The sequence below is a fragment of the Helicoverpa armigera genome, chromosome 3, assembly GCF_030705265.1.
Source record: "Helicoverpa armigera isolate CAAS_96S chromosome 3, ASM3070526v1, whole genome shotgun sequence".
Lineage (NCBI taxonomy): Eukaryota > Metazoa > Arthropoda > Insecta > Lepidoptera > Noctuidae > Helicoverpa > Helicoverpa armigera.
In genome coordinates, this window is record NC_087122.1 from 7024491 (window position 1) to 7042416 (window position 17926).

Below are 17926 nucleotides of genomic sequence, written 5' to 3' on the forward strand. Positions count from 1 at the left end.
TTGATAGAAATACGTTTTCTAGATTTATTTATCAACATAAAATTGTCTAAAAATTATTGTAATCACTTTCAAATTTAACCTCACTGATCAAAACGCTAGACAGTTTCTCATAGTTATAATACATCACACTTTTACAGAACTATAAGCGATATCGAGTTTTTTTAATAGTATTTTGTAGTAATAGTGGATCGGCTGATTGTTTGCGAAACCTATGGTTGCTAACATTAATCCATATCCTAGTAGAATGGAAAACAGCTTGTGCCTTGCAAGCCACTGGCGCAGACCTCCAACTGAAATATAAATAAAATTTAAACCTGTACCAATAAACGATGTACTTAGTACCTAGTTATTAAGTATAACCAGGTACTAATTACCGAAAAATATCATTGTAATTTTTCCATACTGATGACGCCGATCTTGATAATAACCAGAAAAAAAAAGTTTTAAATCTATTTTCGATCAGAACAGGACCCTGAAAACTATCTTTAGGCCACGCTCATCGTCCATAGGTTGGAACCACGGGAGATGGAAAAATAAGCAGAGATGCCATAAGGTAGATCGGGTTTTTCTAGGCTTGTCTGGTATGTATGTAATGTACCTCGTTCCCCGCACACCTGTATTTTGACAACACTACTTTCTGAGGAGGTTTTCCATTATATGACATCTTCACCCGACATTCTGCTGTCCGTGGTTAGGAGTTCAGGACACAGCTAGTATGAGTCAATAGAGCTATAAGGTTAATTTTAGCTGTATAGTGAAAGAGGATGAAGACACAAAACTATTGAAAAGAACTAGAACATATGTACCATTTCTATTGACGTTCGCTGTAGGGAACCTCATCGATGCAGGCTGTTTGGCATACACAAGCATGTACCGCACTCTAACTAAATCACAGTTAGTAACGATGTACTGTGTCATTTGTCCGTCGCAACCTTGCTCCGTGAGTAACTTGCTCTTTTCATCTTCATATATGCCGTCACCTGTTGAAATGTTTAAGAATAAGACTTTACAACAATAAGGTCCGTAATTCCCTAAAAATTGTTAAACAAAAATAATTAAAGTAGCCTAAGCAAATGGTATGACGCCACTGACGCCAGCAGGTCAACCTTTCCAAATCTGTTAAATTTTACCAATCGAACATTAACCTAAAACTGTTGAAAATCTATTGAAGCGATTTGTCAGTTTGAGGTAAGTTGATGTGCTATCGTCTGTGCCTACATAAACAATTTTCTGGCTCGACATTAAAGTCGGACTTATCATCTATGTCTACATTCGCGTACCTACAATACAATACCAATAAGGACAATTTAAGTCATTTAAGTATCTTAAAGACTGCAAATTTTTCCCACAAAGAATGCTCACCTTCGTTAGAAACAGGCTTTTGATAATTTATTCCTTCGGGGGCGTCAATAACTTCGCACATGGCTATACAGGACAAGTGACCACCAATGCAGCTAGCACCCCATCCGAATCCTCCATGACTGTACGGCAAGCTTATGTTCAATTCAGGTGACAAGTATACGCCGTTACCCAGCAGTGTATTCTACATGATAAACAAGGCCATAAAACGTACCTATTTAGTAAAAACTACGAACATGATCTACCTGCCACTGTGGTGGCCAAAGGCCAGGCAAAGGTGTTCGTGTGGGTCCTATAGATATAAAATACCTACGTTGGGTAGGTATCGTAACAATTTGAATTGATAGGCATGCACGAAGAATGTAAATTATGAGCTTATCGACTTCCTCGATATGGGCTAAAATTTGAGTATTGCACTATAATATTATTTACTAGCTGGTGCCCGCGACTTCGTCTGCGCAGGTTTAGTATTTCGAACAATATGTTTACAAATTGTAGCCTATGTGTTATTCTGATGTATAAGCTATATTATTGTAAAGTTTCATTAAAATCCATTCAGTAGTTTTTGCGTGAAAGAGTAACAAACATCCATACATCCATACATACAAACTTTCGCGTTTATAATATTAGTAGGATTTAATGGAGACCCGACACTAGCGTAAGAACGACAATCGTAAAGCAGCACTCAGCTAATTACAGGATCTCAGTTATGGGAAACAGAAAGATACAGAACTTGAAGGATTTGTTTGCGCCTAGGTAAAATGTCACTACGCACTGTTAAAAAAGTCAGTGTTTAGCTTATTGGGAAAGGAATAGACACTGGTATTAAAGAGGTCAAATGCGAACCCCTTACAAATGCTGTAAAAGTCGTCACTGGCTCGCACAATGTATGAGTTTTGCCTGTTTTGGAAGAGGGGAAAGGAATGGAAATAGGAGGGCTAAACCTGACTGACCTCTGAGACACATTGAAAAGCAGCTTCCCTATGCAGAAGGTCATGCCAGTCAGTCACATTCGACGATAATTATTACCAAAAAATAAATTTCCAATAGCATCAGGTCAGGTCGCTTTCTAAGGTATCAATGTCAGCATCCAATGAAATTGGAGAGAATATCTTCACATCGTAGGCGAAATACAGTAAATTAGAGTTTTGAAAGCACGAGTATATGTCACTTACATAAATAATAAACAGTAGCAACCCACAAAAGTGAAGAACACCACTGGGAACCTAAACCCAACTTGACATATAAATACTGATAACGACAGTATGAGGTAAACCAAAAGAGCAGGTCACTTCTGATGCCATTACCAAGAGCCTGATGCCCATTTTCACCAACAAATACCTAAATTTTGGGATCCTCTAAGAGCATTTACGGAACACTTAATAAGAATTTCGTTTTCACCAAAGTTTAGGTATCTCTTATCCATAGTTATTTATGTCAAAATTGGGAGAGCCCTTATTCTAAGTGGTACTTAGATTAAGAGATTGTTGGTGAAAATGGGCATCACTCCACGGTAAGGTTCAGTTCGTACCGTATCTTTTTGAATTAAGAATGTGTGTGACTTAAACAAATGACCCATATTCTAAGTCAAAAAGTTGGTAACTAACCCATATTGCAAGGTAGGTATCGGAGGTATTGTATCAAATGCAACGTACCTTATTTAAATGTTGCTGCAAGCCAAAATTAAGAATAGTGTAAAAATTTTCCAAACGATTTCCGTGATATGCATAAAATATATGATGGTTTTTTGCCAGTTCTTTCCATTTCGTTTCTGCAGTGGACTTACAGGAGCTCGCTACTTGGAATATATATTGCGGCTTCGGTGCAGATAATGTGGAATGTGCGTTTGCAAGTACAGTCTCATGCTGAAAATTAAAAAAAAAATGTGATAATCTCGAGGTAAATCTCTTTTTAAGGGTTCCGTATTCAACTAGGAACCCTTAGTTTCGCCACGTCTAATCTGTATGTCCGTCCGTCAGTCCGTCTGACTTAAACTCATCTATGTCCCTTCCTTCTCTTTTAAGTGATCGAGTAAGTAAATGCCTAACTAGGTAAGTACTTTTAATGTTAATGAAAATAAGTTTAAAAAACACGCTTAACATGTATGTCATCAAAACTCAGAGCGTGTGCAAAATTTAATCTTAATTAATTGAAGACCGGGAATTGGGTCAAATAAAGATTCCAAGATTTTCTTACATACCTACCTACATAGTAACAAGTGAAGCTAATATAAGCGTTTTAAAAAAAAACAACATACCACTTCTGCGGGCACTGTTTTCAAAGCAGGCTCCTTTAATCTTACGAGCACATAAAACAACAAATCAATGATATCGCTGATATTAGACAAATTATCTAAGTTATCCAACTGCTGTAGGACCAAATCCAAAGCCGGCACGTCGGTTATTACACTAAGCTAAAATAAAAACGAAATATTATTTATTTTGTGTAATTTTATGCGAAGTTTCTCACTTATCTTATGCTATAAGTAGGTAATCTTGCGCATAGCTGTTAGTCCGTTTGAAATGCGGAAAAATAACTAAGGAATTTATTGAACTATAACAGTGTTATTTGTACAACATACTAATTCATCCATATCCTTGACTCCATTTTTCAAGAAAGCTGGCGGAAAAGGTCTCAAACAACTTTCATATCTAAAACTAAAAGCTGCCGCTACAAATAGACTCCATTTTATATCTGCAGCTTTAAAATCCTTCTCCAATACTAATCTGAAATGATTAATTGGAGTTAACAAAAGTAAGTGTATTTAATGTCAACCTTCGAGTGAAGACCTTAAAATATTGACTTACATAAAGACTTACAAAATTATTTTCTGAATCAATCACAAAAGTAGCTGCATGCTCCAGATGTGCATGAGAGGTGACACAGGCAGAAAAAAATATCCAATTTGGTGCAGTCTTCCAACAGATAAGTGCGTAGGTAGGTACGAACGTTTCGGTGAATTATTTACGAGTAGTACAAGTACATAGGGGTTCCTCGCTTACACTACTACGAAATAATAGAAAATACCTACCTTAAATGAACAGCTTTCTTTTCTAAAGAATCTAGTTTAGCTTGATTATTATCTGACAACGTTTCAGATGCAGATGCCAAGTTACAATTAGTCGCTGTATCAGATAACGCTTCAGGCTCGCCGTCCATTATTTTATTTGGTCTCTCAGAATATAAGGAAAAAGTCTATATAATAGGCATAATTTTGAATTCTTTCAAATAAAGTTGCACATCATTTTATTTCATTATGTAAGACCACAATATACTTGTCAAAATCATAAAACAATAGACGAACAAATGGCCAGTTCTTTTAGGACAATTATGAAGGTAGTATTTTAATCTTTGGGATTGCTTAGGCTTCTTTCTTATGACCTTCTATTTGTCCTTGTAAACGCGGCTTACCGACAACTCAACGCAGTACCTGCTCCTTTTTCCAACCGATTTTCCACAAAGGAGTAGTTTCTCAATTCCTTTTTTTGTTGCCTTGGTTACCCCGTGTTTACACTAAGGTACAAACAAGTAGGTATTTATTACATAAGTTTGATACAAGTTTTTCGTTTCGAGTAGGTACCTATGTATACACCAAGATATAAATTTCAGATAACATAGATCCATTTTGTTAGTAGTAAATAACTTATAAACTACATGCCCCCTGCCAGCCCATGCATGAGTCGAGGTATCAACACTCATATGAACAATTATACATCGCCCATGTACTGACAGTGGAATCTATTAGGTACGGGGCCCGATTCTCCTAATTTTACTTAAGCGGCATACGATTCACGTTCGACTCGATTCGACTGAGATCCAATCCCGACTCGATTACGATTGAAGCGTATGTGGCATTCCGCTATTTTTTCTTTGAAATAAACGTTTTTATCCTTTTCTGTCATTCAATAATGAATCATTTTGTCGGCAAATGATTTACGATTGCAAAATGATTGTACAACAAACTACCGTATAGACCAAAATCACCAAAATAGCAGATCAATCGCACACCAATCAAATGTCAATAGAATACGATTGGTCTTTTAATAGTAGCAGAATGCCCGATAAGGTTAAAACTGCTATTGCGATTCAATTTCTATTCGATTTTGACAATATTAACTTAGGAGAATCGGGCCCCTGGTAGATATGATAGCCATACTTATAAAACGTTGTTGCACCTAGTCCGCACTCTGCTCAGCAATGACGCGCACTGCTTGCACAAAGTAGATGGTAGTCATACGCGCCTCCGAAACCACGCGAGCAATCACGTCTGGGTCCCGATTCTCCTAATTTTACTTAAGCAACATACCATTCACATTCGACTACGATCCAATCCCGACTCGATTACGATTGAAGCGCATGTGGCATTCCGCTATTTTTTCTTTGAAATAAACGTTTTTATCCGTATCTGTCATTCAATAATGAATCATTTTGTCTGCAAATGATTAAGATTGCAATATGATTGAAGAGCAAACTACCGTATAGACCAAAATAGCAGACCAATCGCAAACCAATCGAATGTCGTTGGAATACGATTGGTCTTATATTAGTATAGTATCGGGCAGAATGCCCGATATGGTTAAAACTGCTATTGCGATCATATTGCGATTCGATTTCTATTCAATTTTGACATTATTAACTTAGGAGAATCGGGCCCCTGCTCTCACGGACAGTGCTCTACGTTCACGTTCAATATCCACCATTAAGGTCCTCGGTAATAAGGTGACCCAGATTATTTGAACTGATGCACCCTAACACAGCTCCATTCAGCTTTATAGAGGGCACGCTAGATGTACACTTTACTACCGGAACTTACTAAAACTGATCATGTTTCTACTTAAGCCCTTTCTGTATCAGTCCTTTTTTCGGCGGTTTTTGCATGACTCGGTTTTTACGTCCCACAGGTAGAGGCAATCCTGGGCACACAAGAGCCCAATGAGCTCGAGTTTGCGTTTTCATGTAAAGCAGGCATGAAAAAGTACGAAACATGTTCGTGATTAGTATAAAATACGAAATGAGGGATTTTCTTTTTTATTCTAGCTGATGGATAGATGGCGCTGATCTTGGTACGTTACTGCAAAGAACGGAGCGTTATATCTTATCAATTTTATATAATTTTGAGGTCGTATAACGAAACGTTCTTGTCATCAACAATTTAAAAATAGAAAATAGGCATAAACATGTCAAAAAATTTGAAAAGAACTTACTTACTAGAAATCTGACTTTCTTGAGCCTCGGCTCAAAAGACTCGGTGCAATGTTTTTTTATAAGGCAGTATTTTTTTAAGTAAATCTGCCTTAAAAAAATAGAAAAAAGGGAATAAAAGGCGAAAAGAAGTTATTATCCGAATGCTCTGAACGATCACTTGATCGGACTTGAGCACACTGTTAATCTGCTTTTCTAGCTAGAACGCATCTGGTGAAGTAACTAGAATGGACCATTGAATGGACCCACACCATCACCAAAATTCTTGGCGTCAAGCAAACAAGTGAAACCATGAAGTTTATTTACGTGGAAATCTCTAGTGCACTTGATTGATTCTGGGATCCCTTATGAGATCTTATTTATAAACTGGAATAAATCGCGTTAAAAATGTTTTTTGTCAAGTATATGGCAACATTTTTATTACATGTGACGTTTTTGTGTTGGTTGGATCTGGAATTGTTGCAAATGGAAAATGGCGTTTGTGTTGTATTGAAGAGCTGTAAACATACGTACTGCTTTGTGTATAAATGAACTTAACTGTTGTGGATTGAAAAGTTTTTATTTTTCATTTGTTAGTGATATTATAACGTGGACTAATGAGTTTACTGACCGATGTCTGCCGTGGCTCCCACTATCCCCGGTTGGTGAACATTTTGTTGCTGTAATTAAAAGGAAATCCACGCATACCGATATAAGATATCACTTATGTATTAATTACGACTTAGCTTCTCAATAATTACGATATTTTAAATTTGTTTCCAATGCCATATGGGTACGTAAAAAATCTAAAGTTATCGACCTATTTTCAATTTGACATTGCACCGCGTGACGCGTTGCTAGTAAATCAAAATTTTGAATGTACTTTATTTGCTTAAAATAGTTCTAAGTTTATGAGTTGCCATTTCACCAAAGAACTTTTTATCGAACTAGTAGTTTTGTTTATTAGTTCATGGTAGGACTGTAAATATTGGGCACAATTTTTACCTAACTTTTTGTCTTGTTATTCTCAATGCCCTGCAGATTTTTTTAAATAGGCTTTTGTTATTGACTGATACTTATTTATTGAACATAGATAAACAGAAAGAACAGTTACAAATTAGCCGGATTTTGTTCTACAAATTATGTACTTTGGTTCACTAACATCCTGCATGGCTCTAATTCATATATTTATCAGAATTCAATGCCAAAATTACTCCACTGAGCCAGTAACTGCTCTGCTCATGATCATCAGTAAACTATTAAGTAGAATAAGAATAAAAAAATACGTAACTAGTTATGAGAAATATCTTAGTCATGTCATGCTGATTTAAATAGCAGAATTAAGTAAAAAATGTAAATATCTTTATAGGGGCTGACCCAGCAAAGGATATACAAAAACGCCGTGCTGGCAGTGTTGGGTGAGTTTCTAGGATAAGATGGATAAATTAAAAAGTATAACTGAAACATAATGTCTTGGATTTCAAATTGATATTGGAATTTATATTATAAGTAAGTGTTGATGTTATGTGACTGTACTGATTAGCTTCTTGTTAATCATAATAATATTCAGATATAATCTGAAACACTATTAAATTTAGATTTAAAAAGTTTATTTGAATGATTAATTGTTGAAATGTGGTTTAACAAATAGTGTATTAAAGACAATCAAATCAAATTGAAAAATGTCACATTAACTCTCAGAAGGCAAACTTGTCCACCCATAATGACCATCCCTCGAGTGGATGATGCAAAGTACCTTGGTATGTACCTGGATCGGTGGCTAACCTGGCAAAAGCATATTATGGTCTAACCTGAAAGGCAAAAACTTGGCACTGGCTGAAGGCTGATTTTTTAATAAATTGATTGATTGCTATGATACAGTATATAAAAGAAAAAAATAAAACTTCATATTCAGTTCAAAAGTAGCTAAACACTAACCGTCATACCAGAAAATCTTTTAAACATCTGTTGAACACTTGTCTAAATAAATGCCAGTTTAAGACGTTGAAATAAGGTCTGTTTTGCAGCCACATTTTATTTAGACAAGTGTTCAACCGATGTTTATGGCTTTGTAGCAAGGCTGTTAGTGACAAAAGTAGCTTAGCAACATAAATTCCAAGTCACAAAATAATTCGAAATTTTATATTTCTTTGTACCTTTGTTGATCACAGATGATATATTGTTATTTTCTCTATAACAACAAATCCTAAAAAGTAGAATTAAATGAAGATTTTTTGGCTATTTTATAGATAATTGGTATGGGACTCTGTGTGCTTTAGTCAGTCTCGCATTTGTCAGGTTGTTTGCCATAATAAGTTTTATATTAATTATATGTTATTTGATTTTTTTATGTGAATTTTTTTTCTTCATAGGTCAGATGAAGACGACGCAAGTGGAGGGAAATATACAAGGATGGAGGAGGATAACATTCAGGATAAGGAAAGATTTGCAAGGTAAGGGTGGTTCTATGTTACAGATTTTGATTATCGCAGATACCAGTAACTAGTGTGTGGGCATTTAGTAAAGTTGTTAATATAATACCAGTATCCCTCAGGTTCTGTGTGTGCTGATCACTTCTTTACATTTGTCTAATTAAGTTAAGTTTCTCAATTAGGTTATATTCCTGCCTGACTGTTTATAACTGATGGTTACAGTGATGAATAACGAAATGTCATCGATTATGTTCTAGAGAATATTGAATGGATTTGCAAATAATACCATCTTGCATAACAATTTTAAATTGGCTTTTTAACAATTATAGTTGATTCAATAACATCAATCTCTACAGATGCAAGTTTCAGTTCATGCTTCTGACATTTTTTAAATTAATATTCTTGCCTTGGCTATAATTTTGTTTAAAATGCATGTTTTTCCTACATATTTTTTTGTTTTTAATTAATTGCTCTTTACTTACTCGTATGCACATTTAGGAAGCCACATTATCTCCGAGGACGCGAGTGAAACCGCGGGAAAACAGCTAGACTAAAAATTAAAATAAGTACTGCTCATTTATGCCATTAACGGTTAATTGAACACAAGTGCTAACATCAAGGCCTGCAATTTTCTCATACCCACAACGCCCATTAATAGGTTACTGTGTGATGATTGAAAACGTGTCTTATCACGCGACAAGTGCGCGCTCTTCTCTTAACTCATTTTTTAATGAAAATATCAATTTCGTTTATACATACTACATTTTTAGTTATATATTTATTGTACATCGTATGGCACTTTCGAAGCCTCCATCCTAAATTGTTTTATGGTGCCGTCGTATTTATCGCTCTCGCTTTAATCAAATCCGACGGCAGGCACCAGACTTCTTACTTTAATTAAGCTAAGCCAAGTTGTCAAAATGGTGATGTAAGCTCCATTGAAGCAGTAGGTGTCACTTTAAAATATATATTACGGTATTATTTTCGCAATAAATTATTGAATCTTCATTAACCCTTTGTGCGCGGATCCACGCGAGACAATTGATTTTCTGTTGTTTTGGCAGCACCATCGTCTTCAAGTTCCTCAAAAACCTTTTTCTGTAGCCGTAATCTTAGATAAGTCTTTCGTGTAATGTTTTGTGAATTCATTGTATAGGCCAGTGGCATTCTTAAAAAAATAAGCATATAATTTAGGACATTGAGCTAGAAGAAAGTAAACCCTTCAAATTAAACATATTCACCGATCCTTTACTTTTTGAATCGCAACACAGCGACATTAGGTGACATGTATGTAGCAACGTCAAATTAATAACATTTAACAATTAAATGAGATTTATAAATAAGAACGTTTTGTTTTTGTAAAATTAGGGATGATTAAGTTTCCCACATGTCTGTCGAACTTTAGTTCTTATTTTGGCGAACGGCACAAGCACAACTAGCGCGGTGGGTCAGGACGACACTCGATACTGACAGCATGGGGAGAAGTACATAACGGTCTAGTCAATGCGCCTGTGTGTGGACACATATTTCAGTCACAAGTTTCGTAGGTAGCTTCCCAACTGTTAACACATAACTAATATGTTAAACTGTGGTATTGTGGTAGAGACTAAAAACTACAAAACTCGTTGCATCTGTTGTATAAAACCTACAAGAGTCATATAAAAATGAAATTGATGGAAATTGTTGAAATGTTTTTTTTTTCCAGCCGCGAGAACCACTGCGAAATTGAACGTCGCCGAAGAAACAAGATGACGGCGTACATCACGGAACTGTCTGATATGGTTCCAACATGCTCGGCCCTCGCGCGGAAACCAGACAAACTCACCATACTGCGTATGGCAGTAGCGCACATGAAAGCCTTAAGAGGTATCTTGTAAAAGTTTATTCTTGTAGCCCTTAATATACCTACATGTCTTTATGTATTTCCTACTGTAGTATGGTGAAATGCAATTTTTATTATCTTTTAGGTACTGGTAATACTTCAACAGACGGCACGTACAAACCATCCTTCCTAACTGATCAGGAATTAAAACATTTAATCCTTGAAGCGGCTGATGGGTTTTTATTTGTTGTCAGCTGCGATACTGGACGTATTATCTATGTCAGTGACAGTATAGCACCAGTTTTGAACTACTCGCAGGTCAGCTAAATGTCTCTTCATATAAAATGTTGCATGTCTAAAATAATCAATATACTATGGCGATGAGATCAGGAATTACAGAAATCACTTTCGAATTTTAATGACATCGTTCTATTTTAGGGTGAATGGTACTCATCATGCTTATATGATCAAGTACATCCAGATGATGTGGAAAAAGTTAGAGAACAATTAAGCACACAAGAACCTCAAAACACAGGTCGTATCTTGGATCTTAAAACAGGGACAGTCAAGAAAGAAGGTCACCAATGTAAGTCATTTTATGATAAGAATATTTAGATAGGTATAAAAAAAAATGCAATAATGTTTAAAATTGTCGATTTTACTTATCACAGCATCCATGCGTCAAGTCATGGGCTCCCGGCGTGGTTTCATATGTCGAATGCGCGTCGGTGGATCTGCAGAGGGTGCACATCTCGGAAGACTGCGTGCAAGAAACTCATTAGGCCCTTCGCATGATGGCCATAATTACGCCGTTGTACATTGCACCGGATATATTAAAAATTGGCCTCCTACAGGTAACACAATATACCGACATAATATCCAACTTATTTGAAAATCTATATAAATTAAGTCGCGTAAGTTGGCTGAAAATTGGTGGGGAGGTAGCTTAGACTCGGCAGAAAAAAAAGCTACGAAACTGTTTACCTTCATCCCAGTAATACACATGTAATTTTTTTATCATTTAGTAGTATCGTGGTATTTCACTAAACATTTGCTATGAGTTCTATGTCTAAAAAACATTAAGAAACATAGTTATATGTGTGTTGGGACATCAGATCTGTTTCCAGGTATGCAGATGGATCGTCCTATTCAGGAAGAGCTTGACACATCCCATTGTTGCCTAGTTGCTATCGGAAGACTTCAGGTATGTTGATAAATACTATAAGCAGTTCTTCACATCTCAGTCATTTAAGGATTTATTTATTATCTAATAACTTTATTTAAACAGGTCACATCAACGCCCAACTCCTCTGAGAACAGTTTATGTAGCGGCGGAGTGGAGTTTGTGTCGCGGCATTCAGTGGACGGTCGATTCACTTTCGCCGATCAACGCGCCACGCAGGTGGTCGGGTACGCACCGGCCGATCTGTTGGGCAAACTTTGTTACGAGTTCTATCATCCAGAGGACCAACAGCACATGAGAGATAACTTTGACCAAGGTTCTAAATACTTATTCTATGGAATGTATCACCGACGAATATTCTTACTACGACGGAAATAATAATAATATTTTATTGTTTCAGTATTGAAATTGAAAGGCCAAATCATCTCTCTCATGTACCGATTTCGCACCAAGAGCAGAGAGTGGGTTTGGTTAAGAACTTCAGCGTTCGCATTTTTAAACCCTTACAATGATGACGTAGAGTACATCGTCTGCACCAACACTTTAGCGAAGTATGTGTTTATATAATTAGGGCTCGTTAAAGAAATAAAAAGAAATCACCATGCCTGACTCATTGTTTTTATTCCCAGTCGGTCGTTAGGTAGTACAACAGGCGAAGCTGCCCCGGAAGAGAATTACGATTACCACTTACGCCACCGAGACGTGTATCAAGCCCAAGCACCTAATCTGCACCAACAGCACCATGCGCCACCAGGTACTTATCGTACGTCTACAATTGTATTCGCTATGATAGCATAAACCTATTTAGTTACAGTATACTAGACTGAGACAGATGCCTTCAAACTCGTGGTTTAATGATTTATTCACAATTTAGACGGGTTTTCAGTGCAGAATGCAGTTAACAGTCGCATTGGCATTTTGTAGCTATGCTTGAAAATGTATAATTTTTATGTCATTCATATTATGACGACTGATCTTTTTCATGGTTAATTAGCAGTATTTAATCTCATCAAGAAAACTTTCTAAGAAAATGTAATATTGTGTTCAGATCAATCGTATACTTGTTGTAAATGATAGAGTGGGCGCGGGACAAGGTTCCGTGGCTCCAATAGCGTTTGGTTTGCCAGTGAGCGGCGGCGGCGGCAGCGCGCGGTCGCCGGGCGAGGCGGGCGCGGCGGCGGCGCCGGCCTACGCGCCGCACTACGCGCCCGAGTACTCGCCGCACCGCCCCGCCAACACTCCGCCGCACACCACCTGGACCACGCTGCGCACCGTAAGTCGACCACACCATTGCTTTAAAAACTACTACACTTTTACAAGGATATCTTAAATGTTTTCCCGCGGTTTCACCCCCGTCCCGTGAGGACTACGGCCTGTACCGGGGTAATATGTAATAGGTAATTTAGCTTATGGTACTCAGAAAGAGTTAGCGTTCCAACAGTGAAAAAAGTTTCCAAATCATTTCAGTAAATTGCTTTTTTATTTTTGTGTTGAGACCTGTATTGAAGTGAATGCCTGACCTTTTATAACAGTTTCAAAAGGGGAACAAATTTAATACAATGCAAGTTTACTTGAATACCTGCTTCTATGTTCAAAAAGATAGATTTATTTAGAATTGTAAAAGACTGACATAAATTGTATACATTTCTTGAACTTTATCTTAATGTTCATGAACTATAAATTCTAGTACCATAATAACAAAATGATTGTGTGAAATTAAAGGCTTGTACACTACACAGTTAATCAGCGCGACGCGAATTGTTTTGAAATGCGTCGCAAAAGAGCTCCCTGATTTTTGCGACTTCGCATCGCAATTTTGTGTACAAGCCCTTGAAAGTGTCCGACAAGTAATGAGTGAACCTGTGTCAGAGCGGCGGCGGCGGCGCGGGCGAGAGCTACGCGTACAGCGGCGAGGCGGCGGGAGCGGCGGCCGCGGACGCGTCCCCCGCGCGCTCGCCGCCCGCGCCCGCCTACCTGCCGCCAGCCGCGCACTACCACCACAACCACCACCCGCACCCCTCGCACGGTAAGCCACACACCAAGACATGTAACACTGTCACCTCACATTACGACTACACTACGATACCCTTTTCTATTTTGGGGAAAGCTTCCATGTTAACCAGATGCCACTGAGTTTCAGTATTTTATTAGGAGCATCTGCCTATCTAACTTTCTAAACTCACCTGGGCAACACAGTGCTTCTTGGTAAAACTTTTTTTCAGAGTTTCTGTCTTCTGGCTAGCTTAGCTTAAACTTTGATGGGTCGATCGGCGCAGCTATTGCAAAATGTATATAGATATGCATCCTTATCCTAGTTATACATTACCCTGTTGGGCGCAGCAAATTAACTATAATTGATAATTAAATTATTTTTTTCCTTTTTTGATGAACATGATCAAGGAATTTTGATTATAATCTTTCCCGTTTCATCGCTATACCTACCTACATGATCTAAAAATGTGGCAGGCATGTGGTCGTGGCAGACGGGCGCAGGCGCGGCGGCGGGCGCGGCCGGCGCCGAGGGAGCGCACGCGCCGCACGAGCTCTCCGACATGCTGCAGATATTGGACCAGAGCGGGACTGCTACCTTCGAAGACCTTAACATTAATATGTTCAACTCGAACTTTGAGTAATCTCACTCAGAATGTATGTACCTCATTTGATTCGTGAAATTTTGAAAGAGAATATATTATTGCGCGACATAAAGTACATATATGTACATGCAATGGCATTCAAATGCGTTATGTTACATTTCCCGAATTGCAAGAAAGTATGACAAGCGCGTCAGCCTATTAAATCTCAATATTTCGGTTGTAGAGGCATAGATTCTGAATAGCTGTCTATACATAAGTAGTTAGGTAGGGTAAGTACTTATTTTCTTAGATATCCGTACCAGAAAGTATAGTACCTATTATAAAATCGTGACATAATTTTGATACAATAAAATGATAATTTCGAAACCACTTCATTTAAATGAAGTTCGTTAACAATACTTTAAAGACGAATCAGTTCTTAAATAAGCGGTGCCTACATAGAACATAGGCTCCCAGGTATAAACTATTATTAGGGCATAACATGTGTTCGGTATAAAAACCTAACGTGTCAAAATCTTGTGGGTATCACAATTGGAGTAAAATCAATTGCGAATCAGTCCGTGTACCCCGCGTGGTGATGATTAGATTACCCCTAGAGATATCACTGTTATCTATCCAGATATATTCTTGATATATTCTCGCACAAATTGTTACAAAAATGGAAGGGTCCATTCTTACGAAATCCTTTCGCATACTCTTAAATGCAAAAAAATGAAAGGACGAATTTTCATAAACGGGCGTTTTCGTAGTGCTTAATATAACGCGCAAAGCTACATATAAAGTTTGTGTGCCTTTAACGAGCCGGAGTGGCGTGACGTGCAATCATTGCGATAAACGTTAAATATCTTAATTGGCAGGTAGAGTGGATTCTTGGTTTCGTGAGGAGACAACGCCACTTCTGACCGACACAGATGTTTGGAACCACTTAATTAGTTTTGTAACTTGTAGTATTATGAGATAATTCATTATTTTTAATTTAGTTTAATGATGTTTTTCTTATCTGGTTTCTACTGACACTTAATCGAAATATTAAATCTGTAGCTGCTGTAAAGTTAATTCTGCATAGCCGTTAGCTTATTTCAAATATTTAGCTAGGCTATAATTTAATAGAGAAAAATACTGTGTAAATAGTATTCTTTGGCAGCTACCGAGTTTTTTTGAACATAGTGTTGTTAAATGTTTTGTTGATTCATATCTCTCTATTCAGAATTAGCTTTACTGGTACTTGAGACTTATAGTGCAATCACGTTTACTACCATATTCAAAATCGTGTCAACAATTTCCGTTCAAATGGTGCATCTAGCAAAATTAAGTTAATATACCCATTTTATATCTTGACGTTATTTTTAAGTTATGATAAGACTCATTTGGGAATATAGCATCGTAATTAATTAAGTATTATTTTTGTAGAGAATACTGTAATTATGTGTTTTCGGTTGTAAGCTCCGTAATACCATTCCACTATACTGTCACTTAACTTAAGGAATCGTATTGATTGTTAGTGCAGATAGCAGAATATACACATAAAATGATAAGATGTGAAATACTCAATGTAAATGAAATCTTTATTTACATTCTCAATTAAAAATTCGGTAAAGTTTTACGCTACGAAACCAAAGACGTGAATGCATTGTGATCATTTTGGTCGAAATGGTTTTGCTAGTTCTATCATGAAGCAGTTACGGCGTTTTGTATTTTACAAATTTAAGGCCAGAAATTACCAGCAGGCAGGTCCCTGGCCACGCTGTGTAGGCTATATATTCATATAAAATGTATCAGAATGTGTAAAGCAATAATTGTGCGGTAAATGTTCTCGTTCGTGTGCGGTACTTATGTAACACCTGATTGAAGATCCAGCTATCAGCCCTGCTCTCTGTAATTCATGATTCCTGAGGTTGTTACACAACTTCTTTAAATTATCGAAATTCTTAATCATGTATGTTCTATAATTTTATTGAAAGTATCACTGCTTAGGTTGCATAATTAAAGTGACGGTACCTGAAATCAATAACATTCACTGGTGTTCATTACATTTAAATTCATACAATTATTGCTTTAAAATTATCCGAATATCAAAAATCTTTTTATTATATTATTATACCTAATTTAAGATATTAATGGATTATATTTTTATGTAAGTAATGCATTTACGAGTTCATATTTTCTTCGTAAACAATTTTATTACTTTTAATTGGTTGTATAGGTATACTTGAATTTTGTAAAATGAATTTTTCATTAAATACTAACGATATGGACATTAATCTTGTGTTTATTGTTACATCACAGTTAAGAGTTATCTGTTGTACAAGAATGCAAAGTTGCTTTTAATGAGAGCTCAATTTGGATGACAGAGGAACCAAAGGATTAAAAGATTGGAATCCTGAGCGATAGCGAGGGAATCAAAAGAGCATGAAGTGAGTTTGCACTTTAGTGCAACATGTAACTTTTCATCACGCCTCGTCTTGTTTTCGTGGACTCGTTTTCATTCGTAGATTGCAAAAAGATTATTGCACCTGCTGTTATTGTTGAATAATATAAAAGAAAAAGAAGATTCTGGGTTAATCTCTCTCACTCTGATGGGAACTATTTTACTCTATAGTACTATGGGTTGAGAACTGAAGAAGATATTTTTGAGTATTTTAGATTGAGCATTACTTCATTTGAAAAGCTTTTCAAGTTTATTATCACCATGCCCTACAAAAACGATACACTTGAATACATGGTTACCCTACAAAACGGTTTACCGACGTGTAATAAGATATAACGCTCCGTTGCAATCACGTATACCTAGCTTAGCGCCATCTAGTCATCAGCTAAGAAAATAATTAAAAACAAGAAAATCCGTCATTACGTTTCGTTACACGACGTTAAAATTCTATGACGCTCCGTTCGTTGCAAACGTTCGAAAGAAACTTACCAAAGAGAGAGAAGAATAAAAAATCTTTCATTACATGACCTATCATTTGATACCAATTTTATTTCTAGCCGCTGATAGCCCAGAGGACAAGAACGCCATTCTCCTTTACAGTCAAAAAGATCAAGATAAAATCACCTAAATACCCCGCCCCGACGCTGGATGCATGCCGCTTCCAACAGGTATCTGTGGAGATCAAAGAGGGCGGCCTATGATGATGATGATCCCGCCCCGTTCCAAATTCTTGGTCACCATAGTCATTGTGTGTTTGTCAGTGTCAATGTCAAATCGGCCCCTGGTTACATGTTACATGTCAGTCACCATGTCACCATCTGTCACTGACTTGTCAGATGGACATAGTCACAGCAGAGTACTTCTGTTATTATAAAGTATTTAATCGCAATGAAATAATAAATCTGTGATCTGTCCGTGTAAAAATTG

The 17926-nt window shown here is 36.9% G+C and overlaps 2 protein-coding genes across 7 annotated transcripts; one reads left to right on the forward strand and one right to left on the reverse strand.

Annotated features, from left to right (window-relative positions):
- Nucleotides 1–10: 10 nt before the first annotated feature.
- On the reverse strand, nt 11–4658 carry LOC110375170 (protein mono-ADP-ribosyltransferase PARP16). The gene is made up of 7 exons (XM_021333194.3): nt 4391–4658; nt 3941–4085; nt 3617–3772; nt 3015–3224; nt 1363–1543; nt 807–980; nt 11–290 (listed from the first exon to the last, which is right to left on the reverse strand). The coding sequence occupies exons 1-7, from the start codon at nt 4516–4518 to the stop codon at nt 124–126; spliced, it is 1161 nt and encodes a 386-aa protein (XP_021188869.1). The 5' UTR covers nt 4519–4658; the 3' UTR covers nt 11–123.
- Nucleotides 4659–6970: 2312 nt separating this feature from the next.
- Tgo (tango) lies at nt 6971–16832 on the forward strand. Of its 6 annotated transcripts, XM_021333089.3 has the most exons (15): nt 6971–7201; nt 7910–7958; nt 8913–8993; nt 10678–10838; nt 10940–11112; nt 11233–11380; nt 11466–11648; nt 11910–11998; nt 12083–12293; nt 12378–12528; nt 12607–12731; nt 13072–13250; nt 13847–14003; nt 14444–14623; nt 15429–16832. In XM_021333089.3, the coding sequence occupies exons 1-14, from the start codon at nt 7174–7176 to the stop codon at nt 14608–14610; spliced, it is 1902 nt and encodes a 633-aa protein (XP_021188764.2). In that variant the 5' UTR covers nt 6971–7173; the 3' UTR covers nt 14611–14623; nt 15429–16832. The 6 variants fall into 6 exon arrangements, with proteins under 6 accessions (XP_021188764.2, XP_049691874.2, XP_049691875.2 ...); XM_049835917.2 differs by having other exon boundaries at nt 14444–16832; XM_049835918.2 differs by having other exon boundaries at nt 11922–11998; nt 14444–16832.
- Nucleotides 16833–17926: the final 1094 nt, after the last annotated feature.

Coding starts and splice junctions, on each gene's coding strand:
- LOC110375170 (XM_021333194.3), bottom strand. CDS start 4,518: ATGGACGGCGAGCCTGAAGCGTTATCTGATACAGCGACTAATTGTAAC. Junction 3,225..3,616: donor AAACAGTGCCCGCAGAAGTG/GTATGTTGTTTT, acceptor TTTAATTTTCAG/CATGAGACTGTACTTGCAAA. Junction 981..1,362: donor AAAGCCTGTTTCTAACGAAG/GTGAGCATTCTT, acceptor ACATTTCAACAG/GTGACGGCATATATGAAGAT.
- Tgo (XM_049835917.2), top strand. CDS start 7,174: ATGTCTGCCGTGGCTCCCACTATCCCCG. Junction 7,202..7,909: donor CGTGGCTCCCACTATCCCCG/GTTGGTGAACAT, acceptor ATATCTTTATAG/GGGCTGACCCAGCAAAGGAT. Junction 11,649..11,909: donor TAAAAATTGGCCTCCTACAG/GTAACACAATAT, acceptor TTGGGACATCAG/ATCTGTTTCCAGGTATGCAG.